Source organism: Cygnus atratus, chromosome 1 (genome assembly GCF_013377495.2).
Source record: "Cygnus atratus isolate AKBS03 ecotype Queensland, Australia chromosome 1, CAtr_DNAZoo_HiC_assembly, whole genome shotgun sequence".
NCBI lineage: Eukaryota > Metazoa > Chordata > Aves > Anseriformes > Anatidae > Cygnus > Cygnus atratus.
The window spans coordinates 187,008,746-187,035,351 of NC_066362.1; the positions used below are offsets into that span (position 1 = coordinate 187,008,746).

Consider the following 26,606-nt stretch of genomic DNA (forward strand, 5'->3'; position numbering starts at 1 on the left):
GACAGAGAACAAAAATAATCCTTCTTGCTACAGAGCAAGGGGTTTAAACTAGATGACAAGTGAAGGTTTCTTTCCAGACAAGCCTTTCCAACTAGCATTAGTCTGTTTACGGTCTTCTCTGTGTTACTGTTACAAACTCTTACTCTCAAGGATTTACATCTAGAATTAGCTCTGAATTAAATTTCATATACAAATGACGTTGCCACAGCGGAAAAAAATAATAATAATCTTTAGCGCTCTTTGAAAAACAGAGCATTTTCTTAAAGCCTGGCTGTTACGCATACAGGGTCAAATGATATACTTAGTAGTTCATTGCCACTCAAAATGTTGTTTCCAAGCTCTGATTGTGCCAAAGGTTTGTTATTCAGCAAGTCTGAATGGAGAAACATAGGAAGTTGTCTGCACCTTCCCACTCCCCTACTGCTCTTTGAGGTGGGTCCACCTAAAATCTCTTCTAAAGTGACTGGTAAGAGCTGTCTGGCACACATCTTTATAAAAAAATGCTACTTTTACAGCAGAGGGTTTGGAGCCAGGCTTTGTGCCTCCTGACTTTTCTCGAGGCATCACTGTAATCCTTCCTGGGACTGACTTTCTGGGTACTTGGGATTGTGAAAGGCAACCAAAGCAGGAGCTGTTAGCTACTGCCATTTTAATCTAGTTATGTTTGCAACCAAAGCATACAAAGCCAGCAACATCCTTTTCAAATAAATGCCTGGAAATGCATGTATTAGGGACATGTTTCCAAGCTGTAGAGGAGGAAAGCTGAAAGTCACAGAGGGCAGTCGGAGCAACAATAAAAAACCATGTAGACATACCTGTGTGTTCGTGTATGTGCTCATGTGCTGTTTCCGTGAGTTTAGGGAAAGCAGTATGAATAATCTTGGTCAACAGATTTTCCATAAATTTGAGCTAATAGCCAGGAAATTAGAGCAAACACTATTTTTTTTCTCTAGAAATATCAGCACTTCCTGCATCAAGAGAAGTCTAATGGATTAGAGTGGCAATCTCAGTGCTCTTTAAAGTAAAAATACACTTCAAAGTGGAAAAGGATGGGCTGCAGAAAACTTTGAGATTAGATTCATTTTTCCTTATATTTAGAATATCGTAGAATATCCTGAGTTGGAAGGGACCCGCAAGGATCATCGAATCCAAAATTTCTCATGTGAAGTGGATAATCCGTTTATTCAGTAGAAACTGAATTTCCGGAAAATTCATTTTAAGCTACGTGTTCGAATCCAGATATTTATGAATTCCACCAAATTCCCATCATTTCAGTAAATTTGTAAGAAATGATATCAAAGTAATGAAAAACTCTAAAAATTTGTAAACAGTTTCTGAGATGTGTAATATCTAGTCTCCTGGTGACTGTTCTTGCAAAACTTCTAACCACATATGACCTATCTCTGCTGGGTATATAGAAAAAATAAACACTGGCGGTTGAGCTCCATCTGCTGCATATGGCCACTTCTTGCTTTGCACAATCATGAAGGAAAGTTATTTTTAACAGCAATATTTAGTCATTTGAAGAAAATAATTCTCTCATCTGTGCAGAGGGCCTGTATCATAATGCCATATGTCAATACAGATACGCATAGATTTCACTGAGGAAACTGATAAGTTACATAGGAAAAAGAGAGGAAGGAGAGTTTTTTTATATAAAAAAGTCTTGCAACATTGAAATAAGCCAAAGGGAGCTTAACTAAACCCTCCACTGGGCTGTGAAATGCAGCCCTGTGGGCAGAATTAACTTGGAAGCCGTGATCCAAAGAGGAAGGTACTGACAGATACTGTCATCCTCCTTGTCATTTTGAAATATTCTTTGTTCTGTAGCCTTATTCTTCCGAAACGAAGACCAACCATTACCTGTCCATTATCATGGATCCAGATGAAGTGCCGTTAGATGAGCAATGTGAACGTCTGCCTTATGATGCCAGCAAGTGGGAGATTGCACGGGAAAGGCTGAAACTAGGTAATGCTGACATAATTCACATTGTGTATGTGGCTTCTGAGTGAGGTGTTGGTGTACCTATAGGTGTGGAGGAGCTGGGTATATTTTGGAAACGGGGCACCACTTCTTGCCAGGTTCCATGCAGAAGTGTCCTGTCCCCTGACTGAATCAGAACATTTAGGACTGGCCAACTGTGACCAACTTTCCATACGTATACCTTTAACATTTACTGGAAGTTTCTTCCCTTGTAACCTGGTATATGCTCAGCTGCGAAAAAAAAAAACGATGCAGACATGGGCCCTTATAGTCTGCCCCTCCCAGTTTCTTCCTTTCCTCCTCCCTCCAGCCCACTCTCTCTGTTTTCCCTCTGTGCTGCAGATTTATAGACATTCTTGTCAGTGCACCATAAAGTGCAAGAATGTGACATATGAGTCCCCATATAAATAAATATCCACGGAAACTTTGAACCTGCAAGCTAGCTCGCCTACAGATGCCCCAGTGAAAGGCATGGGCTTGGGAGCATTCCTGGCTTGCTTAGCCCAGCCTGGGGCTGATGAGGAAAGCAGGAGGGTAGGGATCAGATTTTGGAGCTGAGGAGTCCTTCCAGAAACCACACAGACTTCAGCAAGAGGGTCAACATTTAAAAAATCAGTGATAAACACAGGCTGTTGCTATAGTGCTGTTTGTTCCTTCAGACAAGCATCAGACTGGTCCTACAGCTGGGGATAGAAAATCCCTGCACTTCAGCTAGGAGCCACAACAGATTCCTCCTGCCCTTCAGGGATCAGGGACTATGTGTAATTAAAACATGAGTACGGTTACCATCACACTTAATTCTCCTGCTAGAAGTCACAAGGTGACCAGATGTGGATAAGCACAGCTGAAATATACCGCTAGTCATTTATAATTGTCGGACATGATTCTGGGAATGCTGAGACATAACCTTGTCTTGGAGTGTCTTCAATCTTAAATAGTTTTCTTACAATGATGGACCAAGAGCTTGATGTGCAGACATCGTGAACTCTGCTTTATGTGATGCTTTATTTCTGTACAAATCCCATGGAAAGAATCAAGCAGAGATGGAATGTAAACACCGAGGAAAAGCCACATCTCACAGGGCTGGTATGTAGAGTCTGGAGGTGAGGAATGATGACCAGAGAACGAGTTAAAAGTGGAAGAACTGGTGTAAACAAACAAAGAATGCTGACAGTGAATGAGAACCAGATTCGGAGAAGCCGGGTATGTGCAGTATGCTAGATTAGCTCAGTGCAAGTCCTGCTTACATGGCAGTTAGCTCGGTCTTTGAATAACCTTGGCAGTCTCCAAGGATTAGTGTCTCACAAACACAAAACGTGCTTCTATGTTTTTTTAATAGATATTTTTACTTAGAAATAGAACCCCTTCCAGCATCAGATATGTCTGTTTGTCTCTTTCCACCTACTTATCCTCAAATATACATATTTATTGTAACTTCTGTAAAGTAAGCCTCTACTTTTAGCCCATCTCTCTTGCTATGTGTTCCTCCAACACACATGTACAGCTCATGGGTGTGATGCAGTGCTTATACAACAGTACTCTCCCTCCAACCATAAGCAACAGATGTTACAGAAAACATCATAAGGGCACCACAGAAGGCAGGATAATTAACATTCAGTGTAGATTAGCCCAACTGAGATCTAAATGTTATCTTTTTGTTAGAAAGAAGCACGATGGTGCTATAAGGTACTTTCAGTGTGGTCGGTGACGATGCTGTAGTCCAACATCAGTGTTGAGCTATTTTGCATTCCTCACCTTGCTCCCGGGCTCAACCTTCCTAATCTAGAAGAGGTCACAAACCACTGATGCTGTGAGGCAGGACCCCAAGGAGTATTGTCCTATGGCTCTGGTGTGAGGTCAGGCACACTGGTGGTAAATGGCTCCCTGTGCCCTGCTCCCTGCTGTGCACATCAAATCCAGGCTGCTGGCACTAGGCAGTGTGTTTTCCATCCTCCTTCATGTGCAGAGCTGTTGGATGTAACAAAAAAAAAAAAAAAAAAAAAGGCTGCTGAAGAACCCTGTTAAAATGGGATGGAAATAGAAACGTCCTGATCCAAAACACTTTGAAGGGGCTGTTCACATCAATGAGTTCTGAATTGCCCCCAAGAAACCAAAGTCAACTGGAGAAAGCTTAAGTAGAGCATTTCATTTCCTTGGTCTGGATGAAAATGTTGCATTTCATACCTGAGAGTTACTATGAACCTGTCCAGTGTAGCTGCTTGGGGACTGCGACAGGCTGGCTGCTCAGATGGTTGGCCATCTTAATAGTCTCCTGTTTAATTGCTCTGTTTAATAATTTTTTAATTACTTTGATTGTCCACATAAGGGGCTTTTGCAAAGACAATCTGTTAGGATTAGTCCTTAATGCAAACTACATATTAAACCAGAGTTTGAAAATTTAGAGCACTGAAAATTTAGAGCAGCCCTCTTCTGCTCTGAAATTTAGCATAGTACAAAACAATAACAGAGCAACAAAGAGCAATACATCAAGTGTTATTACAGCTCCCCAGTAAATCACAATCGTTGTTTGGAGAAGGAAGTGTTGTTTCCAGCGCTCATTCTCCTTTATGAAAGGTTAGCAGCTTTGTGTAGCTTTATGAGCTAACTGGTATGTTTTCCAAGTGGTGACTAAGTAGGTTATCTTGATGTGGGAAGTGAGTTAGTAGTGATGGAAACTGATTAAAGCTACGGTTTGAACAAAGGTATGGTGAGTTTTATAGGACCTCAAACTGCAGCTTCACCTTGTACAGACCATGAACAGTCAACACATTAAGGATGACAAATATCAGCTCACCCAGAAAACTGAAACCTTTGTCTTAATATTGCTTCCCTGATATATCTGCTGAATGAAGAAGCGATACACAGTAACTGGAAAAGATGGTGACGAGATCTTCAAAGACACACATTGATCCACACATATTTGTGTGTGAAACTCAAAGCCTTTCACATACCAAGGCTGAGTCTGTGGGTGCTTTTCAGCCATGAAGATTAAGTTCTTTATGGTTTTTATTTGCTGTTAAAAAAACACCAATGCTTTCGCAATTCTGGGGGAAAACAAAACCTAGTTTTTTGTTTTGTTTTGTGGTCTCTTTTCTTCCCCCACATTGTGTATTCCCCTGCTTTAGTAACGTATGTTGCTTGTCTTCTATTGACAGACATACTGGGAATTACAGTTTAGAAATGATACAAATATAAAAGGTACTATCTATTTAATTTAATTCAGAACTGGCAGCAGTTCTTTTTCTCTACTTCTGAGTGTCTGGGTGCGATTCATCTTTCACAGCTATAGACATCGACAAGGTAGACATCCAAATCAGAGCCAGTCAAACAGGCCCCTTTGAAGTAATTCACCTCTTCTGGCTTAGATTTCCACCATAGAAAAAGGAAATTTTCCTGTGAAGACGGCTGTGTTACATGCACATATCTGAGAAATGAATGTGGCCTCAGTGCCATATCTTGTCCTTCGGTTTTGTATGAAAAGCTGCCCTTTATTTTCTGCTCTTCTCCTCTACACTGCAAACTCAGCTGCTACATTCTTGTTAGACTTTGAGGTGCCTGGATTCTGCTGAAGGTGGAGCACAAGTACAGCCTGAAATTAGTTGCTTGGATATGAAGTTCTTTGCTAGCTGACAGGACAGCATCTCTCTGATCAATACTCCACCAGCTACCCAGGAATGGCAAAAGTGGCCAGTCCTGTCCATGTGAGCATGGAGTCAAAGAGGAAGTCAACCATCTCTGCTTCAAACATTAACAAGTCATGAATGAGGCTGTGGAGATCACAAAATTGGCTTAAAATGCCAACCAAAAAAAAAAAAAAAAGTTACAGACTTTCTTTAGATGTTTGGGAACTAAAAAAAATTATAACAGTATAGTTGAAGTTGTACTGCTTCTGAACATGAAGGAAAAGGACACAGCTTCTACTGCCAGAGAATTTTATGCATACCCACTGATTTCTTTCAAGGGCCTCTGGGTGCTTCTCCTGCAGTCTGATGGCAGCATGGTGATGATACCACAGGACAAATGTCTGCTTTTGGGCACCTGAAAGCATCGTACCCACCTTGGAGCAACCAGCCCACCATTTGTCACTCATGGTCCTCCCTCGCTGAATCCCTCCAGGCCTCATTTTGCAAATGGAAAGGTCTCATCAATCTGCATCTCTGTGTATGTGAGAGTTTAGGCAGTGTCCCTAAGTTGTTGGGGACATAATTAACAGTGTCACAGCCTCCTGTATGGTACAGTGTGCTCAGAAAACAGAGTAGCAAACCTTCCTGCTGGCAGAGCTAGACTGGAAAAATAGAGTCAGAATCCAGTGTACATCCACTGAATGGTTGTATTAATTTAGCATTATTTTCTATCACGTCACCTATTCCTTTCAATGACTGTGTCTTCTGATTTGTCTGCTTATGCTTCAAAAACAAACAAACAAACAAAACATCCCCAAATACCTTTATGTTAGCTATATACATGTACAGTATACATGCCTCATTGTTAGGACCATTCTTCATTTCATTATTTATTAATTCATTAGCTGGCAAGATTTCTTTTTTAACAAAATGTCTCTCTAATTTATTTTCTTTACAGGAAAGTCACTTGGACACGGAGCCTTTGGAAAGGTGGTACAAGCATCTGCTTTTGGAATTAAGAAATCACCAACGTGCAGAATAGTTGCTGTGAAAATGCTGAAAGGTATCTTGCTGCAAAGATGGGCTGGAAAAAATGATGCACTATATTGTGTCTCACTTTCAATATAATTCTGTCAAAAGCAAGAGTGTGTGATGTTCCTCCCACCCCTGATTCTTTGAAGCTTCCAAAAATGTGTACTCCAACTTTCAGGTCCACCAAAGTTTTCCAGAAGTGGCAGAACAATGAAATGAAAATTACACTCACAGTAAAAAATGTGATAAATTGCCACACAATATATGAGAAAATTTCAGATGCCCTGAGAACTTCATTGCCTGATTTTAATTTATTTTTTTGATAATTTGGTTCCTCTACTTCAAATGCCAGAAAGAATGAAAAAGTTATTTTTGCCTGATCAGAATTGGGAATTAGATTTCCAGTGTATCCTATGTTGAACCACTATGCTATATTTACCCTGTAATGACCACAGTAAATGAACCTCAGCTGAAGCATGAAGCATTCACCTTGATGTGAAGAGGCTCATATAGAAGCTCTCATATTTTCCTTGGTCATTAGTTCCAAAGATTAATCATCTCATTGTTAAAAACAGGTGCCTTGTGCCTAATTTACATCCATCTGGCTTTAGCTTCTCATTCTAACATTCTCCATTAGATTATCTAAAACACAGTAATTTTTCTACTTGAAGGCCCCTTCTATTAAGCTAAACAGATTGAGCAGTTTAAATCTCTGAGTTGCAGTGCAGGTGCATCCTCTCTGACCCATCTGCAGGCTCATTTCATGGTGTATAGGATGCTGACACACAGGCTGGGAAGTGAATTACCAGTGCTCTTCACACAACAGCGCTTTTCCCAAAGTGAAATCATCTCCCAGCTATTCTCTGCTGTTTTTATCATTGGAGCAGGAAGGACGAAGACCCTAATTGATTTAAGGAGGCCGTTTGGGAAGTTAGCAAGCAGGATGATATTCGGTAGCAGCCTGTAGCAGCCATGGCTGAATTCCCTAACCCAGAGCCCTGGTGACATCCTTTCCTGTGCATACAGCTTTCCTTTCTTTATATAGCTAAGGATCACATCAGGTTGCTTTATTATTATTATTTTATTATTTTTCTTTCACTGCCCTGGAACCTTATGCTGCATTGCTTCATCCACCTTAATCTTTGAATCCTTTTCAGCGTTGCTCTCTGCCGGGCCACATACCCCCTGTTCTGCTGGACCCCCGATGCTCTCAGCTGGTTCTGCTGAGACATGGTTTGAATACAGCCCTCTTAACCAGGGGCTCCCAGCTTCACAGCTGCCCACTGGCTTATCAGAGTTAGCAGATCTGCACCTGTTACTTCTAGCCCTTGAAGGGGCACATGCAAGAGTACTTTCAGACCTACAACCTCTCTCTGCAATGCTCTACCTGAAATAGCTTCATCAGGAGATCATTTCTTGCTGGCAGTGACCTGAAAGATGTATGCCCTGTCAGGTGTGCCTTCTTGCTACTGTACTCAACAGGCTTGTTCAGTAATATTATGCCAAATGCTTTAGCACCTGCTATTGTAATATCCAGGATTGTCCCCAAGAAGGGAATTTTCAGCTGACAGGGTTGCAATTATGTCATCTCAGTCGTGTTCAAAAAGCACAGAAAAACCTTGTTGGGCAATGCAAAACAAACAAATACCCTGCAGCAAGCATGTCTAGAAAAAAAAATAAATTAAAATAAATAAAATAAAATAAAATAAAATAAAATAAAATAAAGCAAATCTTTAGTCCTTCTGCAGCAATGGGCCAATAGCTATCTGTGTCATTGGTTTCAGAGGATGGTCTGTCACCTGGGTCACCGCCTGGCCCCGGGTGACAGCTGTTTTGCCAACATGCAGACAGATGAGATGGCAGAGTGGTCTGTCAAATTTAACATTTCTTTACGTACATCAGCAGGCTTTTTGTGCCAGCACCACAGAGGCAGCAGGGCTGCTCCTGGAATAGACGGGAGCAGATGGCAGCTGCAGGAAACCTTCATGGTGGGATTCATGTGTGTGTGCGTGCAGGGTAGATGCCCAAACTCCCTTTATTGTCAGTGTTGAGAAACAACATGCCATCCCATCCTAAGGCAGATCCCTCTATTTGGTGACACGTGTGCATGTTTTGTTCTGCTGACTACAAAGAGAGCCTGTGGTGACTAGGTCCTCTGTAGGCATCTTCACAATGGGCACCTCAAGTTAGGGAAGACCTGTCCAATTTCTTTTGTCCTCACTAGGTTATCCAGGAACTTTGGAGGCATTCATGAGCTTTGTTCACAGAATTCCCATGAGGTGGAGGGGAAGTGTCACTGCCTATACAGATAAATAGTGGATTACTGGTTAGATGACAAGTTTTGTGGGGGGCCACCAAGAAAATCTGTTTCCAATCAGATGTTGAAACCAAGCCCTCTAAGACCTAACTCCAGGCTCTTTGCACTGGACCGTTCTTAACTCTTGGTGTCACTAAAGTTTTTAGTCCTTTTGGGTCTACACAAAGCAATGCTATTTATTTTTCTTGTTTTCTTGCCAAAATGAAATTATGCAGGAAAAAAAAAGAAAAACTGCTTGGAGGGAATGAAAAGTTATGCTCTAGACTAAGTAGAAACTTTCGTGTTTAGTTGTGGAATTTCTTACATCATTATTGTTATAATTAATATTGATCTTTACCAGTAAGGGTGAGATGCAGTCCCCTAACTTCAACCATGTAAAATATGTGTGCCTGGTCTAATTTAATATTCCAGGCTTCCTGTACAATGAACAGAATCAGAGAATTATAACCAAAGTGTGGTTCATCTCTTCCCTGTACATAGAAGGCTAATGTTGAGGGCTGCATCAGATCCCTGAAATGTTTTGTTCTTACCACTGACTCTTTGAGAGGTTAATTAATTCAAGCTAGTACATAACTATTAGATAGCTGAAGTCAGGTCAGCTGAAACCTACTTTGGATGGAGTTAATTATAGTCTTGAAATCCCTTTTTATTTTTTCTTTCATTTTTTGGCTTAAACTACAAAACTGTTCATGTGAAAAATTTCTCTGTTCTAAATATAACAGAGTCTACTGGGAGGAAGTTGACTGCCTGACTCTTTTTATGGGTTTTATTGCAAGTATGAGGATGCTGGGAAGGGAGGAATAGAAAAAGAACATTAGCACATGAAGCACCCCCAACAATGGAAGTGTAGAGTGACAGAAAGTGGTAAAGCTCACCAGGACCAATTCTTTGCCTTTTCACATTGATTTTATTTTTCATTTACAGAAGGGGCCACAGCAAGTGAGTACAAAGCACTGATGACTGAGCTGAAAATCCTGATCCACATTGGCCATCATCTCAATATTGTGAATTTGTTGGGAGCATGCACAAAAAATGGAGGTAAAAAATCTGTACTGTAATCTGTACTGCATTGAAAATGGTTCTGAATTACCTCCCAGTACCAGTCAGTTGACCCTGTTGCTTTTCATCCAGAGGCCAAGTTATTAACTTGAAATATTCAAACTCGTCTTGTGCTTAGTGAAAAAAGAAGAGAAATAGAGATTTCTGGTCATTTAATGAAATGATTAAACATTTTCCCTACTTAAACTTTCTCTTGGTGTTAACGCATGAAGTGAATATAGAGCCATGCTGAATAAGGAGCCACTTGTTGCCTTTTATCTCACTCACTTCAAAGCTCAAGCTCAGGTTAAACGTGATCTGGAAAGGCTGGGAGCAAGGGATATCAGCTGCTGGCCCTGAATGATGAGTCACAAGGCAACTATTGTAAAATCCTTCATGATATTCCTCTAAGAAAATCAAAGGGCCAGTGAGAGTAGTCATTTGTTTTAGTTATGTCACCTATTTTAGTTCAACGAGCGTGTGTGGGCTGCGGGACTCCAGTCTGAACTCAGACCGACTGAAGAGGAAATGGAGGGTCCCTCAGGGCCCAGGGTCATGACCCAGCTTTCAAAAGTAGGCCCGTCCTTCATTTTCAGAAACAGTACTGTTTTTGCTAGCATGTCCAGTGTCCTTCAAGCAGCTTTCGTTAGGACATGTCTTTAGTCAACCTGGGCTCAAGTTATGCCGATGTGCATAGAAGACTATTTGTCTTCTCAGAGCTTAACCCCCCATGCATTGCTTTATGCTGCTCAAAATGCACTTTCCTTTTTTTTCCCAGGGCCTCTGATGGTGATCGTTGAATACTGCAAGTATGGGAATTTATCAAACTATCTGAAGAGCAAGAGGAATTTTTTCTGCCCCAGCAAGGTGAGGAGGCAGGTGCCCCAGGTAGGGCTCATCACCCCTGACATGTCAGGGATGGAGATGTCTGCCTCTGCGCTACTCTCCTCAGCCTCTCTGCCACCAAAGGGGAGAACTGCTTTTGGGTGATACAATACACCTGACCTGCTTTAAATGTTTGGTGTGGGACCTGTCATGCCAAGAAAGGGCTCATTGCTCCCTCCGACTGTGCAAGGAGCCTGCTGTGACTAATTTGGAGAGAGCCATCTACAGCGAGAGGAAGTGAATTTTATCCGCAGTGTCCCCACATGCCCTCACCCCTCTGCTGACAAACCCATTCCTGCTGAGCTTGGGGTCACTTCGGAGGCTCGTGTCAGTCAGGCTGAAGGAAGTGGTTTTGCCCACTGATTTCAGTGCTGCTGGGAAAACAAACGAGATAATGCCATTTAAAGCCATATTCCAAGACACCCTAATGGTGAGAGATTTGCCAATTATCTCATTGTGTGAGAAGCAGGGCTGTCCAGAGGATAAAAAAGATTAAATTCTTGTCCTCACATCCCACAGCCCTCTGAATCAAATCTACTGCCTGTCTCTCATTACAAACCTGAACCTAAATGTGACAACTATATCCCTGTTTGTGCACGTTCAGCAAAATCCCCCAAAGGATTAAGGGATCTGAGGTGGGATTTAGGAGCCTGGATCCAGAGCTGCAGTCCTCAAAGTCCCTTCTCAGCTGTGCCAAAACTTGGAGGCATCTCAGGACTTTTTCACAAAGGTCCTGTGAAGGCTGCAGTAGGGCATGCTCAGGAGGAATGCCCTCCAAAGGTCTTTGGAAGAGTCTCTGATCCCAAGGGGCATGGAGCATGGCAGGGGAGAGGTATGGTTGTGAGAGCATGGCCAAGCAGCTAGGCTGCTCCCCAGATGGCAAGGAAAAGCATTTTCTAAGCCGTGTTGTATGTGTTCCATTAAACTGTCCTTGAATGTTGCATGAAAACACTGGGTGAAGGCATTGAGGAAGAGAGATGGTCAGATCCTTCAGCAGCTGTATTTCAAGTGCTCTTGATCCTCACCAAGCACTGCACAAGGATGCAGAGGCAGGTGCCTTCTGTAACCTGGGAACAAAAGCTGATACTTAAATTTGGTCGGGCTGGGATGCCTGCACTGTGGGCACATCTCTCAACTCATCCCCAAGGTTCCTTGTCTGGCTAGTGGACAAAAAAGGCCCTTTTAGATGTCCTCAGGCTGAAATGGGCTTCTGCCCAGAGGACATGTCCATCCATGGACCTTGCAAATCCTCATCTCATCAGAGCTAGTCCACCTGGGCTGCCCCAAAATGATGTGCTGGAGCTCCCGAGCTGGAGATCCCATCATTTCTGCCCAAATAGCACATCCCTGCCGCCAGCCCCCACCTGCTGCTGTGGTGTTGAGCACCCACACCAAGGGGAGATGTGACCACACGTGCCACAGGTGAGCGTCTTCTCCTGGTGGAAACAAAAGAGAAGCACGACTTGGTTCCTCCCTCACTCCCTCCACCGCTCTGACGTTGCACTTCTCTATTTGAAGGACTCCTCTCTGCAAGGGGAGCTGATGAAAGAAAAAAAGGATATGGAGCCAGTGGAAAGCAAAAAACAAAGGCTGGCCAGTGTGACCAGCAGTGAGAGCTTCGCAAGCTCGGGGTTTCAGGAAGATAAAAGTCTGAGTGATGTGGAGGAGGACGAGGAGGGTAGGTATTAATTCCTTCCTGTCCCTACACGGTCTGTGATATTTTTACAACATACTGTGCATCCCTGAAATTTTTTTCCTCATTTATCACCCTAATAAACATCCGTGGGAGATGCTCACAGGGTCATGTCCAGAGGGTAGAAGATTTAAAAAAAGATTATTTCCAGGGTTACTAAATCTGACAGGAAAATGTGTGATTGTTTCTTCTGACTGCTCCTTATCTTTGGGGAAAACACAGCAGTGTCCAGAGCGTGGGGTATAAAGCAAACACTATTTTTGTTTGTAGTGACAGTGGGTTGACCTTCAAACGCTACTCTACGAAGACTGAAATTATGGGAGTAATAATATCAGTAAGAGAGAGGGAAAATAACTGCCTTGTGAGCAATCTTTGTAACCAACCGCATGTTCCACCCATGCAGATGCTGACGAGCTCTACAAGTTGCCCCTCACTATGGAGGACTTGATTTCATACAGCTTCCAGGTGGCTAGGGGCATGGAGTTCCTCTCCTCCAGAAAGGTGAGATTTGCCCTGGGGACTTTTCCCTGCAGAAGGATGGGATGCAGAGGTGAAATCATGTCTACTTTTCTGTGACACCTTCCTTGGGAGAGCTCCCAAAGGAAGAGACGTTTTCCTCTTGGTGTTATAAATATAATGGTGTGTTTATCCAAGTCTCCCTAGTCCATAAACACAGGATCATGGTTGAAGGCACTGGGTCAAGCTCATTCATTCAGAGATGATCTTTTGTGTGTGTGGTGTTGCTTTTTTTTTTTTTTTTACCCTCAATTTCAACACGTATTATGTAGGAAGCCCCAGAAAAATCTGCACTTTCCCTTGAAACATCAATGTGCTTAAAAATTTATGACTTTCTGGACTTGGCAAATTTCTTTTTTGAAAAGAACTGCCACTGTTTACTGTAATGTCATGTAAACTATAGTTGACTTCCCTAAAAAGATATTAAATTGATCTCTCAAATAATAATAATTTTAAAAAGGATATGGGAGACAGTCAGGAAATTTGTGGGTAGGATTAAGGAAATGCAGCTTGATTGTGAAACTGTTTTATTATAGTGCATTCATCGTGACCTGGCAGCCAGAAACATCCTTTTATCTGAGAACAATGTAGTGAAGATCTGTGATTTTGGCCTCGCAAGAGATATTTATAAGAATCCTGATTATGTGAGAAAAGGAGATGTAAGTCAAGATGCTGTTTATTTACCCAAATGTTTATAACATCATTTCAAACTGCCCACCAGAATGTTCTGAAGATGTTCACATTTCCTGAGCTTAAAACAGCTTGAAAACTATCACAGTTTTATGCGAAAAAGATGCGTCATATACCCAGAAAGTATGTCTGTCCTCAAGCAAAAGGCTTCGATGTTGTAACTGGTCCACAGCTCTCGTCTGTTGATACTTTAGATGTTCTTTTGACATTTGTCTCTTGGCTGGCTCTGCAATGTGACCCCCCTTGCTCAATAACCTTCCATCAAGGAAACCCCTTCAAAACAAGGTTCTCCTCCTGGATGTCTCACTCACCCACCTGCCAGCTATGCCCTCATCCACCATAAATAAATAAATAAATAAATAAATAAATCTCTGAAGACTTTTAACACCACATATTAGCTATGAAACATTATTCACATGACTTGAGTACTGCTCAGAATACAATAACAGGCTGTGCTGAGGGGTCTTGAAGGGTTGCTGGTACAGTTCTCAAAAATTTTCCCAAGAACGTCTCCAAAACCATAACAAAATGATTTATGACTGGCCATAGGGTTCTGTTTCCTATCTCTAGAACCCTGGCAAGAGACCTCTGTTCTGGCACATCTCCACATCCCTGTGAGGAGAAGGCCTGGTCACCTTGGTCACAGATTTCCAGTGCCTGGCTTTTTGTGCCACACGTATTTTCAAAAACAGCCTTTTACTCGGACAATCTGTTAAGAAAGTGTCTGAATGAGCGTGGGTTTATCTTGACTGCCAGTAAGGAAATCCCACAGGCTCCTGTTTGAATAGTAATTATTTACATAACAATATATAGTTGATTAATTTATGATTAAATTCTTTCAGTCTCTGGAAATAACAGTGAGGTTTGTCCGCTTCATTCCAGGCTCGACTTCCTCTCAAGTGGATGGCTCCAGAATCCATATTTGATAAAATCTACAACACCAAAAGCGATGTGTGGTCCTATGGGGTCTTGCTGTGGGAGATATTTTCCTTGGGTACGTTAAATCTGCTCCTGGGAGCTTGAATTGGCCAAGGCAGCTGCCATTGACTCAGCTACTGACTTCAATGAGATTTTTCTGGGTCTTTAATAAGGAAACACCTAAATCAAGCACAGGTGGAGAGTAGGGACAGAGGGGGGGAATTGTCTGTAACACATCTCTGAGAAATGGCAATTTTAGTTCTTTTCGTTCTTTAGTTTTATTGACCAATGAAGCAAACCAGAAAAACGGGGCAAATTTTGAAGTATTTTTATTGAAAGTGGAACCCTGTAGGACAGCAAGGAACCTGTGAGCTTTGGTCAGTGGCTTCATGTCACCTGAGGTGGGCTGAAGCATCGCCTTGTGTGCAACAGTGTTCAAGATGACCTGTGCCGCGTACGTGGAGCTTCCTCCAAGGCTTTTTACTCCCCCCGCGGGAGCAAAGGGGTCCCAAACCACAAGGAGGTCTCTGCATGTCCCTGGCTGTGTTGGAGCCATCTGAGCTGTGTGACAGCAGCCACCCCTACCACCCCAGCTGCCTCCCCTGAGTGTAAAGATGCCGCAGGGCAAACTGGAGCATGCAATCTGACATTAACATGCAAGGAGGCTTCTCCTCTCCTCTCCTCTCCTCTCCTCTCCTCTCCTCTCCTCTCCTCTCCTCTCCTCTCCTCTCCTCTCCTCTCCTCTCCTCTCCTCTCCTCTCCTCTCCTCTCCCCTCTCTTCTCCTTTCCTTTCCTTTCCTTTCCTTTCCTTTCCTTTCCTTTCCTTTCCTTTCCTTTCCTTTCCTTTCCTTTCCTTTCCTTTCCTTTCCTTTCCTTTCCTTTCCTTTCCTTTCCTTTCCTTTCCTTTCCTTTCCTTTCCTTTCCTTTCCTTTCCTTTCCTTTCCTTTCCTTTCCTTTCCTTCTTTAAAAATACAGGATACAAAATGTACAGTGCGAGGGAACAACAATGACCATCATAACAGAAGAATCTTAATTTGGTCCAACATAGAGACTGACAAAAGAGGAGAACAGCCGAGGAAACAATGCCATACAATTTGCAGGACAATCATTCATTTATAAGTTTAAATACACGTTGCTGGTCAGCCTGCCAACTCGTGTGATTTTATGGTCAGCTTCATAATACCTGTTATTTTTTCTTTAAGTCCCAGCCCCTGGAACCTGGTGACTGACTCTCAGAGAGTTTTTGTCTGTTTTTGTTGTAGTTTTTTTTTTCTTCTATTTTTCCTTTTCCTGATGCTTTCTTATCTCCAGGAAAACAAACAAACAAACAAACAAAAATAGCAAGGTCAGGCTGTACCTTACAGCTACAGAAACTTGAGAAATAATGCAGATGTGCCACAATCTGATTTTAAACCATGATTTTAGTATTCTCAAGGTGGGTTTGAGGGACTGCTTAGGTAACTAGTATTTGGAGTGGTCCAAACCATAGAGATCAAACTTGGCTTTTCCTTTGGGATTCCTTTCAAGTCAAATTCGGGTTCATTTTCTTGTATTCAGGTCAGGTGAACACCACCAATAGCATTTAATCCCTCTTTCCTGAAGAGCAGGACCATCAGCAGCAGCATTTCCCTGCTTGTGGTCTCCATGCCCTGAGCCCTGCACACCCAAGTGCTTGGGGACAACAGGGGGGAGCCTGGGGACAGTGGGAGGGATGTGAGGGTCTGAGGCCAGGTCACAGATACCCAGCCAGGCTCCCTTTGCAATCAGTGCTGGGAGAAGAGACCTGTTGAGAGCAGCTCGCCTGCCCCTGGGTGGGGCGGGGGGGGGGGGGTCCATGTGAGGGGACACCATGCTTTTCTCCACCAATTGCACAGGGAGCACGGTGCTGAGCATGGTGCAGGGATGGGGACAGCCGCTTGTGTGTTATATGCCAGGAGAGATATGTCCTCGTATGCAGAAACAATTCACCACCTGTCTCAGGGGATGGAAGGGTGGGTGGAAAGATGGATGGATGGATGGATGGATGGATGGATGGATGTGTGAATGGATGGATGGATAGATGGATGGATGGATGTGTGGATGGATGGAAGGACGGATAGACGGATGGATGGATGATTCTCTTCTCCCCGTGTTGCCCCCCAGGTGCCTCTCCATACCCTGGAGTCCAAATAGATGAGGACTTCTGCAGCAGACTAAAGGAAGGCACAAGGATGAGGGCCCCAGAGCAAGCCACCGAGGAGATGTAAGATGTCTTTATCTACTTGCCCTGTATCCCTCTGCCCTCATAATGTATGAACCTCTGCAAAAAACACTCTACACAAACACACAGGAGAATAACACAATGCAGCCTCATGTCTTCTTGCTACCATGGGCATCTTCTTGCTCTTCCCTTGGGGTCAGAGAGGGTGAACAGCACGATGACCATGGCAGGACCTCTCACCAGTGGGATGTGGACCTGAGCCCAGGTGCTGGGGATCCACAGGTAGTCCTGCAACGGCAGGGTCAGTTCCATAATGTCCATCCTGCATGACCAGAACCAGTGTGCAGCTTTGGCTAGCCTGGGCGAGGGCTGCTCCAGCCACAGCTGAAGGAAGAAGGTCATCCACTCCTTTCCAGGTTTAGCATTTACCAGCACGCGCACAGATAAGTGCTAGAGGAATGTGACATTAGGAACGTTTTCTGAACTTCGGAAGCGGCAGCAGAGGCTTCCTTGCAAACATGCTGGTGGTGAGGACCCACCCTTTCCTGGAGCCACTGTCTGGAGGAAGGTGGCGGGGACCCACAACCTCCCAGACTGCTTGGTCTGCAGTCTGTCTTGACTTCACAGCGGTGATACAGACAGCCCTGCAGGACCCCCCATGACCAGCCAAGTGAAGTCCTGAGTCTGCAGCACCCCCACCCAAGCTGGGATTGCCCTGGCCTCAGCTGTCCCCACAGGGATGGTGAATTTCAGCACACCAAACTTGCACCCTGTGGGGCAAATCACTCAGGAGCATGAGCATATCTATTGGGTTTTACCCCTGCAGGCAAAGCACGTGTACGTCTTCAGTGCATTTTTGGGTGCTCCCTCATGGCTCAAAATAGCCATGCTTGCCAAAAAATAGTTCTGGAAGAAGCAAAAGGAAGCAAGCCAGCCACATCTATCTGGGATTATTACCCATTGGCTAAGTTTATTATCTCAATGACAGTAAATAAGAGTTTGTTGGTTTTTTGTCGTTTTTTTTTTCTTCCACATATTTTATTGCAGGAAGGAAAGCTCGACTCAACCAATACAAGGAAGTGACACATTCATATAAGTCATCTTAGGATGCCTTAACTTAAACATTGCCAGTTAATAGGTGTTTAATACAAAGGTTTAATGTTTAATTAGGAATAAAAAAAGAAAGTATGACTAGTTGGCTAAATTATTCTTTTGATGTGGTCTTCCTGGTGTCTTGTGAGAAGAAATCCTTTGCTTTGTCTGTGGAAACCTTGCTCTTTTAGTGATGGAGAGCACCTCTGTAAAATCATACGGGTTCAGGAGTTAACTCTGTCGACGAAAAGCCATCAGCAAAAAGCCATTTGCACTGCCTTGGATCAAATTGAACCCTAACCCCCCACGTGCTCATTTTGCCCTTGTCTTCACAGCTACCAAATCATGATGGACTGCTGGCGGAGCAACCCCAACGAAAGGCCGAGGTTCTCTGAGCTGGTGAAGAGGCTGGGCGACCTGCTGCAGGCAAACGTGCAACAGGTATGTGCAGAAAGGCTGTGTGCTGCCTGCCGCCCCGTGATCTCGGGAGTAACGCTGTGATTTCCCACCTGCTTTTAGGAGGGCAAGGACTACATACCCCTCAATACCATATTTACAACCAACAGTGGGTTTTCCCCTGCAACTGACCCTTTGTGCAATGAGAAGTTTCCTGTAACGAGCCCAAATTGCAGAAGCACTGAAAACGTCAGGTGAGATAAGCAGGATGAAGAGTTTGTTTGGGTTGGTTTGCTGGTTTGGGCTTGGGTGGGAGAAAACCCCGAGACACAGCTGCTGAGCTTCCCAGCAGTGCTGCTATCAGGGCCAGACAATGTGGTCCTGGGCTTGGGGAGGGAGGTTGAGGTGGGCTCTGGCCAACAAGCCCAATTGATAAAACAGCCTCAGTGGCTGTTAAGCAAAAACTGAAAGAAACACAGAAACAACCAGCGCTTCCTGCTCGTGCACCTCATGCTCTCACCAAAAGTTGTCTTCCTCTTTTTGTTCAACAGATATATAAACACGTTCAAAATAAAACCACCCCAGCATATAAAGACATTTGAAGAGCTTCCCATCAAGGAAACGCTTGTATTTAACGTAAGTGACTCTTGGCCAAGTGATAGGCAATTGATTATTTATTTATTTTTGCGTGACAGATTTACACAAAGAGAATCAAGAAGGGGTTCTACTGTTTTGCAGCCTCTACTGATCTGAGGTGCAGGATCAGCTGTGTTTGCACACAAGCAGTTATACACACTGCGAGGTGGGAAAGGCACCGTGTTGCTCTCAAGGCTGACCTGGTGGCTGGCCAGGCCCTCACCTTGCTTATAGGCACATTTCTTTTAACACTCATTATCTGCACTAATGGCATGTGTTTGATGCACTCCAAAACAAGGGCAGTTTGGAAAAACAACTGGAAAACCTCCTGAATAAGAATCAAATCTATAAAAGTAGCTTAATACAGCCTAATAGGGCTTCATTTCTGTTTTTTCCAAGGACTACCAAGCAGACAGCGGGATGGTGCTGCCCTCAGAAGAGCTGAAACGCTTCACTTGGACAGGCAGCAAGCAGAAGCGGACACTCTTTGGGTCTGTATTTTATGTTCCCTTCTCCTCATGTTAGAGGGCAAAGGAGGACTCAGGGTCTTTGTGCTGAATCAGGCTTAATGAAAGCAGCTGAGGTGCCCCCAGGCCTTTAAAAGGCTCTTGCTGAGATGTCTTCATCACAGGATGTTTGAGGTTGGAAGGGACCTCTGGAGGTCGTTCTGGTCCAAACCCTGCTCAAGCAGTTGAGTCCGAGTGTGAGACTCCTGTGTTCAGTTGAGTCAAGAATCAACAAGCTCCTACCACCCTCCATATGCCTCAGAGGAAACAAATAGCCCTCAGCCCCTTCGATGCCCATTGCCTCTAGGATTTATTAGCTTTCTGTTGATCACCTTCATGCCAGGCTGGGCAGGCGAGTGCCAAGGAGCAGAAGTGGAAGCAGAGTTGGGAGGCTGCAGGAAAACAGCCCTTGGCGAGGGAAAGGAGGAACGTGTGGCTGTGGAAGCTCTGCGGTCATTCCTGCGTGTCCCCAAGGGCACCCCAGCTGGGACAAGGCTCCCAGCGCTTGTTGTTGCCCTCCTTTTCCATGACTCAGCTAAGCACGGCCCATTTAACACCCATGGGCTCAGGATGCTGAAGTGGCAACTTTACAATAGATGGATGTGAGGGCCTCATTTCTCTTCCTGCCTTTAAGCACTTTAATATATTGGCCACCTTCCTCCACCTAATTCCTGACAGCTACCCAAGGGCTGTGCTAAGAAACGTGCTGAGAGCTCTCTGCAAGTGGGAAATATTTATTTTCTCGATGCTGGCTGTCTTAGCTCCCAGGCCTCATGAAGCTAGCAGCACCACGGCCTGCTTGAGCTCACTGCTCATGGCTGGGCCGGGGGTGGCCCGGCTCCATCCCACCGCTCCTCTCAGGCTGGCAGGAAGTCAAGGCCATCTTTACTGTTCCAAACCTATCACCGGCCCACAGCTGGGCAGGCCAGGTGGCACGGTATTGTCTCGGTATTGTCTCAGTGAACAATTGCGGACAGCTGAAACATGCCATCAAGGCAGGGAGGCCTCGCTTCGAGAAAAATTCCAGTGACTAAGAGGGCATTGGTTACACACAGAGAGCCACACATGTGAGAGCAAGCACGTGGGCCCGCTCGCACAGCCAAAATACACGGTGCGACAGGGACACATGCTGCTGGCAGACATCTGCAATGACAGCACTGCTGGTGCGGGGCAAGGCCAGGGCAACATGAGCCCCCACAAACAAGCACAGGAGAGTACCTTGTGCTTTGATTTTTTTGAGATAGTTTTCCATACATTCCTTGGAGAAGGTGGGTATTACCAAGCTAGGAACACACACAGGCGTTACAAGGCTCCTGAGGATGCAATGTTGTCCTGAAGTGGTTTAGCCCATTTTTTTCCTCTGTAAATGTGATGTAAACGTAAACATGAAGGCTGCTGTCAGCCACAGGGACAACATGGTGACGTCCCCTATGAAACACATGAAACGCCTTTTTCTTTGTGTGGCACAGAAGGCATGAAGCCCTCAGCATCGCTCTGGAATGGCTTTAAGGAAACTTTTCAGCTGCATAAGGAAAAGGAATGCTTGGGTGGGGAAAAAAAATTGAACTCAGCAGTGGCTGCTAGAATGTATATCCTCAGGGAAACAGAGCAGTTGGCTGAGAACACACAAGGTCATCTGGCCTGCAAGCTAAACAAGCATTGCTGTAGTGTTACAGCCAAAAAGCATTCACATATCAGTGACCCTATGGTGTGCACACATTCCTAAAAGTTTCAGCTTCCTAGCTAAGCATCCTTTAATTAGGCCAAGCTGGAGCAGCAAATAAATACCCCCTGAACACTAGACAAGGTAGAGTGCAAGGTAGTAAGCTGATCTAACCCAATGCATAGTCCTACCTCTTCCTTTGCATCTCAAGGATCCCACTCTGTGGTCCTGTCCTCTCTCCAGCTCAGGTCACTGGATTATGAGAAGAATAACCCTAAAATAGACTCTGAGCTAGCATTAGCGGCTCACGGTCAGAGCAGCCAGTGCCAGGATGAGGAAGGGGTCACCCTTCTTACTAGCAGGTAACGGGCCACATTCACTGCAATGCCTGGCCACTCCAGAGCACTCACTATCACACTCCCCCAACCTCAACACTTATGTTTAGAACACAGATGCAGACAAATGCACTCTCAGGAGCAGCTGTGCCCTTGCTGCTCCCAGCTCGCCTGCTCTGGGGCAGGCTGGCCAGGCTCACAGCATGGTAGCACCAAGCCCTGCATTTCTCTGTTGGCTGCCATGCTTCCCAGGACACAGTGATTGAGATCTGCATGCTTTTTTCTTAGTCTGAGGTGCCTGAAATAGCATGCAAGCCAGGCAGATAGGGTGGTGTTTTGATAACAGCCCAAGCATGCCTGGAGTGTGGTGTCAGAGGACCAAGTAGCAGGGCCAAGCCTGATGTGACAGTGCTGAAGCACTGCATAGGGTGGAGGGAGCCAGAGCTGTTGCATCTTACCTGTGCTGCTTCGTGGACACCAGTGCTGGACTGAGAAGTCCCCAGGAGTGCACACAGGGCTTGTCTCACACGAAACTCATCAGTTGACTCCACGCTCGTGACTCCCCAAGTATGACCTCAGTGTGAACAACCAGAGGCAGGCCCCTGGGGACAGCAGGGACTCAACTTAGCTGACAGCACAGAGGTACCCAGCTGACTCGGGCCAGTCCCCTTCCTCCTGCTTCTAACACTGTGTAGGGGAAGGTATCAGCATGCAAAGCTCCCCCTTGGTTTTACCCCATCCTGCTACAGGAAACAAGCATCTCCCCAAGCCCTAGTGAGCCCCTCAGGCCCAAGTGGCAGCCAGGAGCACAACTACTGACATGGTGGCTGCATGCCTTGGACTTGTTATTGCCATTGAGATGAAAAAAGGTGTTCATGTGAACAGCATTAAGAGAGAAGTCTTTCCTAATGTAAGGCCTCAAGTGATGTGACTTCAATGGAAAGGTTTGGGGGGCAAAGAAAGAGCAATCTTCTGAGCTCTTCTCCTTTGCAAGTGAATGGGATCCTACCGACACCTCTTTCACCAACACTGAAAAGTTAGATAAAAGCCCAACCCATGTTAAGCCAAAATCCTTGGACTGGAACAAGCATCTCAAAAGCCACAGCCAACCTCCCACCTCAGCCAATTCCTAAATGCAGACTATCAGGAAGGCAGCAGCAATTCCCTCCAGCAAATAATCCCAATTAAAACCCAAGTAGACACCTTCCAATTTATAGAGTGGAAATAAAATAGTCCACAGCTAAAGAAGCCTGACTACAGATGCCAAACCCTGCAGGCTCTCTGAGCACTGCCTGTGGGAGCGTGCGCCCAGGTACACCAGTGCACTCACAGTGAAATGAATAGCTACAGCTCTACTGGCATAGAAGTTTGTTAATTAGCCTAAGGAGAAGCCAAGCCTAGTACTGAAGCTTTACTCTAGCTCCATAACATGATACTACCTCAGGCCTTTTAGCTGGCCTTGAGATATGAGGTATTGTTTGTTAAAGCGTTAATCTTTCCGAATATACTAGGTCTATAATGACAAAACATTAGTCCATGGCTGCAAGAAAACTCATTCTCATGGTGCAAAAGCCTGGTGAGAAATAAAAGGATCAAAGCATGATGATTTTAAGGCTCATAACTTAGCACGTATGTTGTACTTCTGCCAGCCCACCGCTCCCTAAGACTCGACAATTGCAATGTAAATCATGGAAGCATTTCTTTATAAAGCCATTTTAAAATGTCCATTGAGGCTGTGACTAACCTTGTCACGCAGTTATGGAATTTATCCCAAGGCAATTACTTGCCATCTGCCAACAGATTAAATATAAAAATATGGAATGCGTCTGCAATCCTCATCATGAGGACTCCTCCTCATGAACCCCATCCATCTACAAACAAACGTAATGGGGTGGTCTGTTTGGGAGGGCACTTCAATTTCCTACAGTAGGCAGAGCCCTCATTCCTTACAAAGCACAAAGGCTTGTGAGTTCCAGATTCGAGAAAGCGTGAAATCTAAGAGAAAGTGGTACTTCTCCATTTCCTAATCTGTGCTGCGCTACTAGCTCTGTACTTCATTTAAAGATCAAACAGCGCAAATTAAAATTAAAAGCAAAATGCTGAACTCGCAAAGTCTCACCAGATGTTCTGACTGTATTCTCTGGAATTCAAGACTGCCAATGTTCCTGACCTTACAAAGGGAGAGGGCCAGAGTGTCCAGGAATTTATAAACATGAAGGGTACCTTATTTTAGGTACTGTAGTCCAACATAGGTTTAACTTGGGATTATGGATTTCACATTTAACCAATGATGGAAAGTGTCCCGTCTTGTCATATGTCTGCAGCTAAGGCTTCAGTATCTAAGTTCAATGTTCAATGGTGTGAGAATTGTCTGTGTCTTAAGTGTCTTCATTATTTGAAAGAGCCCTTTTAAGCACTGCACTCTCAGAATAAGGGTGAGAAAGTGCTGCAAAATAAACAGTGTCTTAAGGAGTGACTAAGGTGAGAAGGCATTTAATACCACCACTGCTGTTATAAAGGGCATTTTATAAAAGCCTACAAGATAACTGGTCCTTTGCAGGACAGGAACACTCTAATTAAAACCAGCAGCTTATGGCTGCTGCTGAGAGCAGGCTAAGATAGGAGATTCCCAGATCTTTTGCCCTTCCTCAAAAGCACTGGTCACTTGTCTTAAAAATTCATCGCGGCATTAGGCTCTTGAGAACTCTATGGTAGTAGCTTTCTGCTTTTAACACATGGCTTGAGACCTTTCACTACTTCGATCCTCCTGGTCAAACAACAGCCCTAGTTCCCTTACAGAGAACATTTCAGTATGGAGACCCCTTTGGGACCCACAGCCCAGCAGATGCTGGACGCTCCACGCTAACTCAACCCTGCAGTGAAGTTTCACTCCCCAGCACCAGCCACAAATGAGCACTAGAGGTTAGGGCGAGTGCCCGTATATTCCCCTGTAAGCACCAAGTCTGTAATACAATGACCACAATCACTTTATTACGGATGTTCAGTCACAGCATTTCTGCTCAGAAGGAGACTCAAGGGGGACACAGAAGGGCTCTTTCAATGCTCCGTTCTCCTCTTCCATTGAGCAATCCCATCTGCATCAATGGTGTTTCTTTCCCTCATCTGAGAATAAACAAAGCTGCTACTTGTGATGTGGTTTGCTCAAGTCATGAAAACAAAACGTCCGCACATGTTAAATATGCTAACAGTGATGCTGCTCTATTTCAGTGTGAAAGGTGCCAGCAGGAGCAAGGAGTCAGTGCTTTCTGGAATGACAAAGCCAAGAAGCTTCTGCAGTTTCAGTTGTGACCAACTCAGCAACCCCAAGCGAAGATACACTTACGGCAATGCAGTGCTGGAGAAAATGAAAGCGTGCCACTCTCCCCCTCCTGACTACAACTCAGTGGTCCATTACTCTCAGCCGCCTGTTTAAGTCATCTGGGCCAAGATTTAATATGCATTTAATGCAAACAGGTTTTTCTTAAAAAAAATGTCAGTTTAAAAAATTATCCTGAAGTTTAAAGAAGTTATCATTGGCTTAGTCTCAACGATCTGCGTTTCTACAGACTGCAACAAACATATATACAAAACATAGCAGAATACTAATGCTTAGGCCTTGACTTTCCCAATGCTGAACTCCAGAAGCTGTCAGTAAAATTGCCCAGCGCTTCTGAAAACCATAATTGTTATCATTACCAAAAGAAAACACTTCACCATTCGGTCCCTGGCAGCAGGATGGTTGGTGATGCTGCACTAACCCAGACTCTGGCGCACAGCACTGGGGTCCTGGTCAGGAGAGGCAGCTGGGATGAGTCCACAGTGTACAGCACCTTGGAATTGGTGCTGTATTGCTTGGGCCTATGGTGAGGCTGTGGTGTAGTGGCTGAGGTGGGCTATGGTGTAGTGCTGAAAAATGAAGGAGGCTCTGAGAAAACGAAAAACAACAGAACAGACCACACTGTACAGTTTAGTGAAAATTCCACCTTGAGAAACTTGGTGGAAGGATAGTCAGGGATGAGGCACTACACGGGTCTTACTGCTTTGGATGACAAAAGACATAGGGAGTTCTGTGAGGCAAGAGTTTCAAGCACATCTTACAAAACACAACTTGCAAGGATACAAAAGAACTCAGGTCAGAGTCGGTGCTGCCGTAACAGGGAATGCAGACCAATTCCCTTTGGTCAAGGCTGCTGCAATCAGGTCAACAGTCTTGAAGATTTGCACTTTGTCAATATGCCAACATACACACACTGGAAACAAACAAGCTAGTTACGTTAAAGCCAAGCTCCATCCATGAAACTTAGTGGACTTTCTAACACTGCACTGATTATATTCTATTTATGGGAGTCTGTCCGAATGGACAGTATGGCTATTAAACTGCATATATTTTAAACAAAGTATTGATTAATAGAGAGCATGAAGTGAATACTTAGAAATAGCATGGCAATCTCTTTGGAAAGTTTGGGCAGCTTTTCTATGAAGACAGTTGAACTTCTAGGTTAGTTAACAGTATGTATGTACAGGAATAAAAATGTATCATTGATTTGCAAGACTTTTGTATAGCATCTCAGAAAGGACATGAATGCTCTCTGTTTGAGATGTGTGGGGGATGCATTATCCCCTTTCATCTCTAAATACAATATTAAGGAGGATTTGGCCATTTAACACAACAGCACAGATGTCTTTTGAATCAACTACTGCCCAATCTGTTTTTTGTGGTCCACTATTAATATATATATTAAAATGCTACATATGTGATTGACCTCTTAAAACTCAGTTTAAGAACTGTGAATTTAACCCACTAACAGACAGAGGGAAATGAGCTTTTGCATATTTACAAAGAAAAATGATCTTGTATATGCAAGTAAAAGAAATATGTACCGCCACTTCTAAGCTAAACAGCAATTCTAGATCTTCCTTCCCAAGAGATCACCAGTTTTAAATACACCATATTGCACTGTCTCTTGCTGGTAAAGTATATTTGATTTTGATCAAAACAAATGGAATTGGAGAGAACTGTTTCTTAGTTCCATTTCAGCAATAGTCATTATAGGATAATGCATCTCTGAAAGGAAGTGTTTG

At 44.2% G+C, this 26,606-nt stretch overlaps 1 protein-coding gene across 1 annotated transcript in view; it reads left to right on the top strand.

Annotated features, from left to right (window-relative positions):
• The window catches only part of FLT1 (fms related receptor tyrosine kinase 1), a 112,073-nt gene extending 87,116 nt beyond the window's left edge, over positions 1–24,957 (top strand). The window contains exons 17-30 of the mRNA XM_035542796.1: positions 1,831–1,969; positions 6,566–6,670; positions 9,881–9,994; positions 10,773–10,861; positions 12,398–12,557; positions 12,976–13,073; positions 13,625–13,747; positions 14,661–14,772; positions 16,839–16,938; positions 18,324–18,429; positions 18,508–18,638; positions 18,936–19,020; positions 19,420–19,511; positions 24,753–24,957. Coding sequence (XP_035398689.1) covers positions 1,831–1,969; positions 6,566–6,670; positions 9,881–9,994; positions 10,773–10,861; positions 12,398–12,557; positions 12,976–13,073; positions 13,625–13,747; positions 14,661–14,772; positions 16,839–16,938; positions 18,324–18,429; positions 18,508–18,638; positions 18,936–19,020; positions 19,420–19,511; positions 24,753–24,957 — 1,659 coding nt within the window. The remainder of the gene's footprint in view (positions 1–1,830; positions 1,970–6,565; positions 6,671–9,880; positions 9,995–10,772; positions 10,862–12,397; positions 12,558–12,975; positions 13,074–13,624; positions 13,748–14,660; positions 14,773–16,838; positions 16,939–18,323; positions 18,430–18,507; positions 18,639–18,935; positions 19,021–19,419; positions 19,512–24,752) is intronic.
• The last annotated feature ends 1,649 nt before the right edge of the window (positions 24,958–26,606 follow it).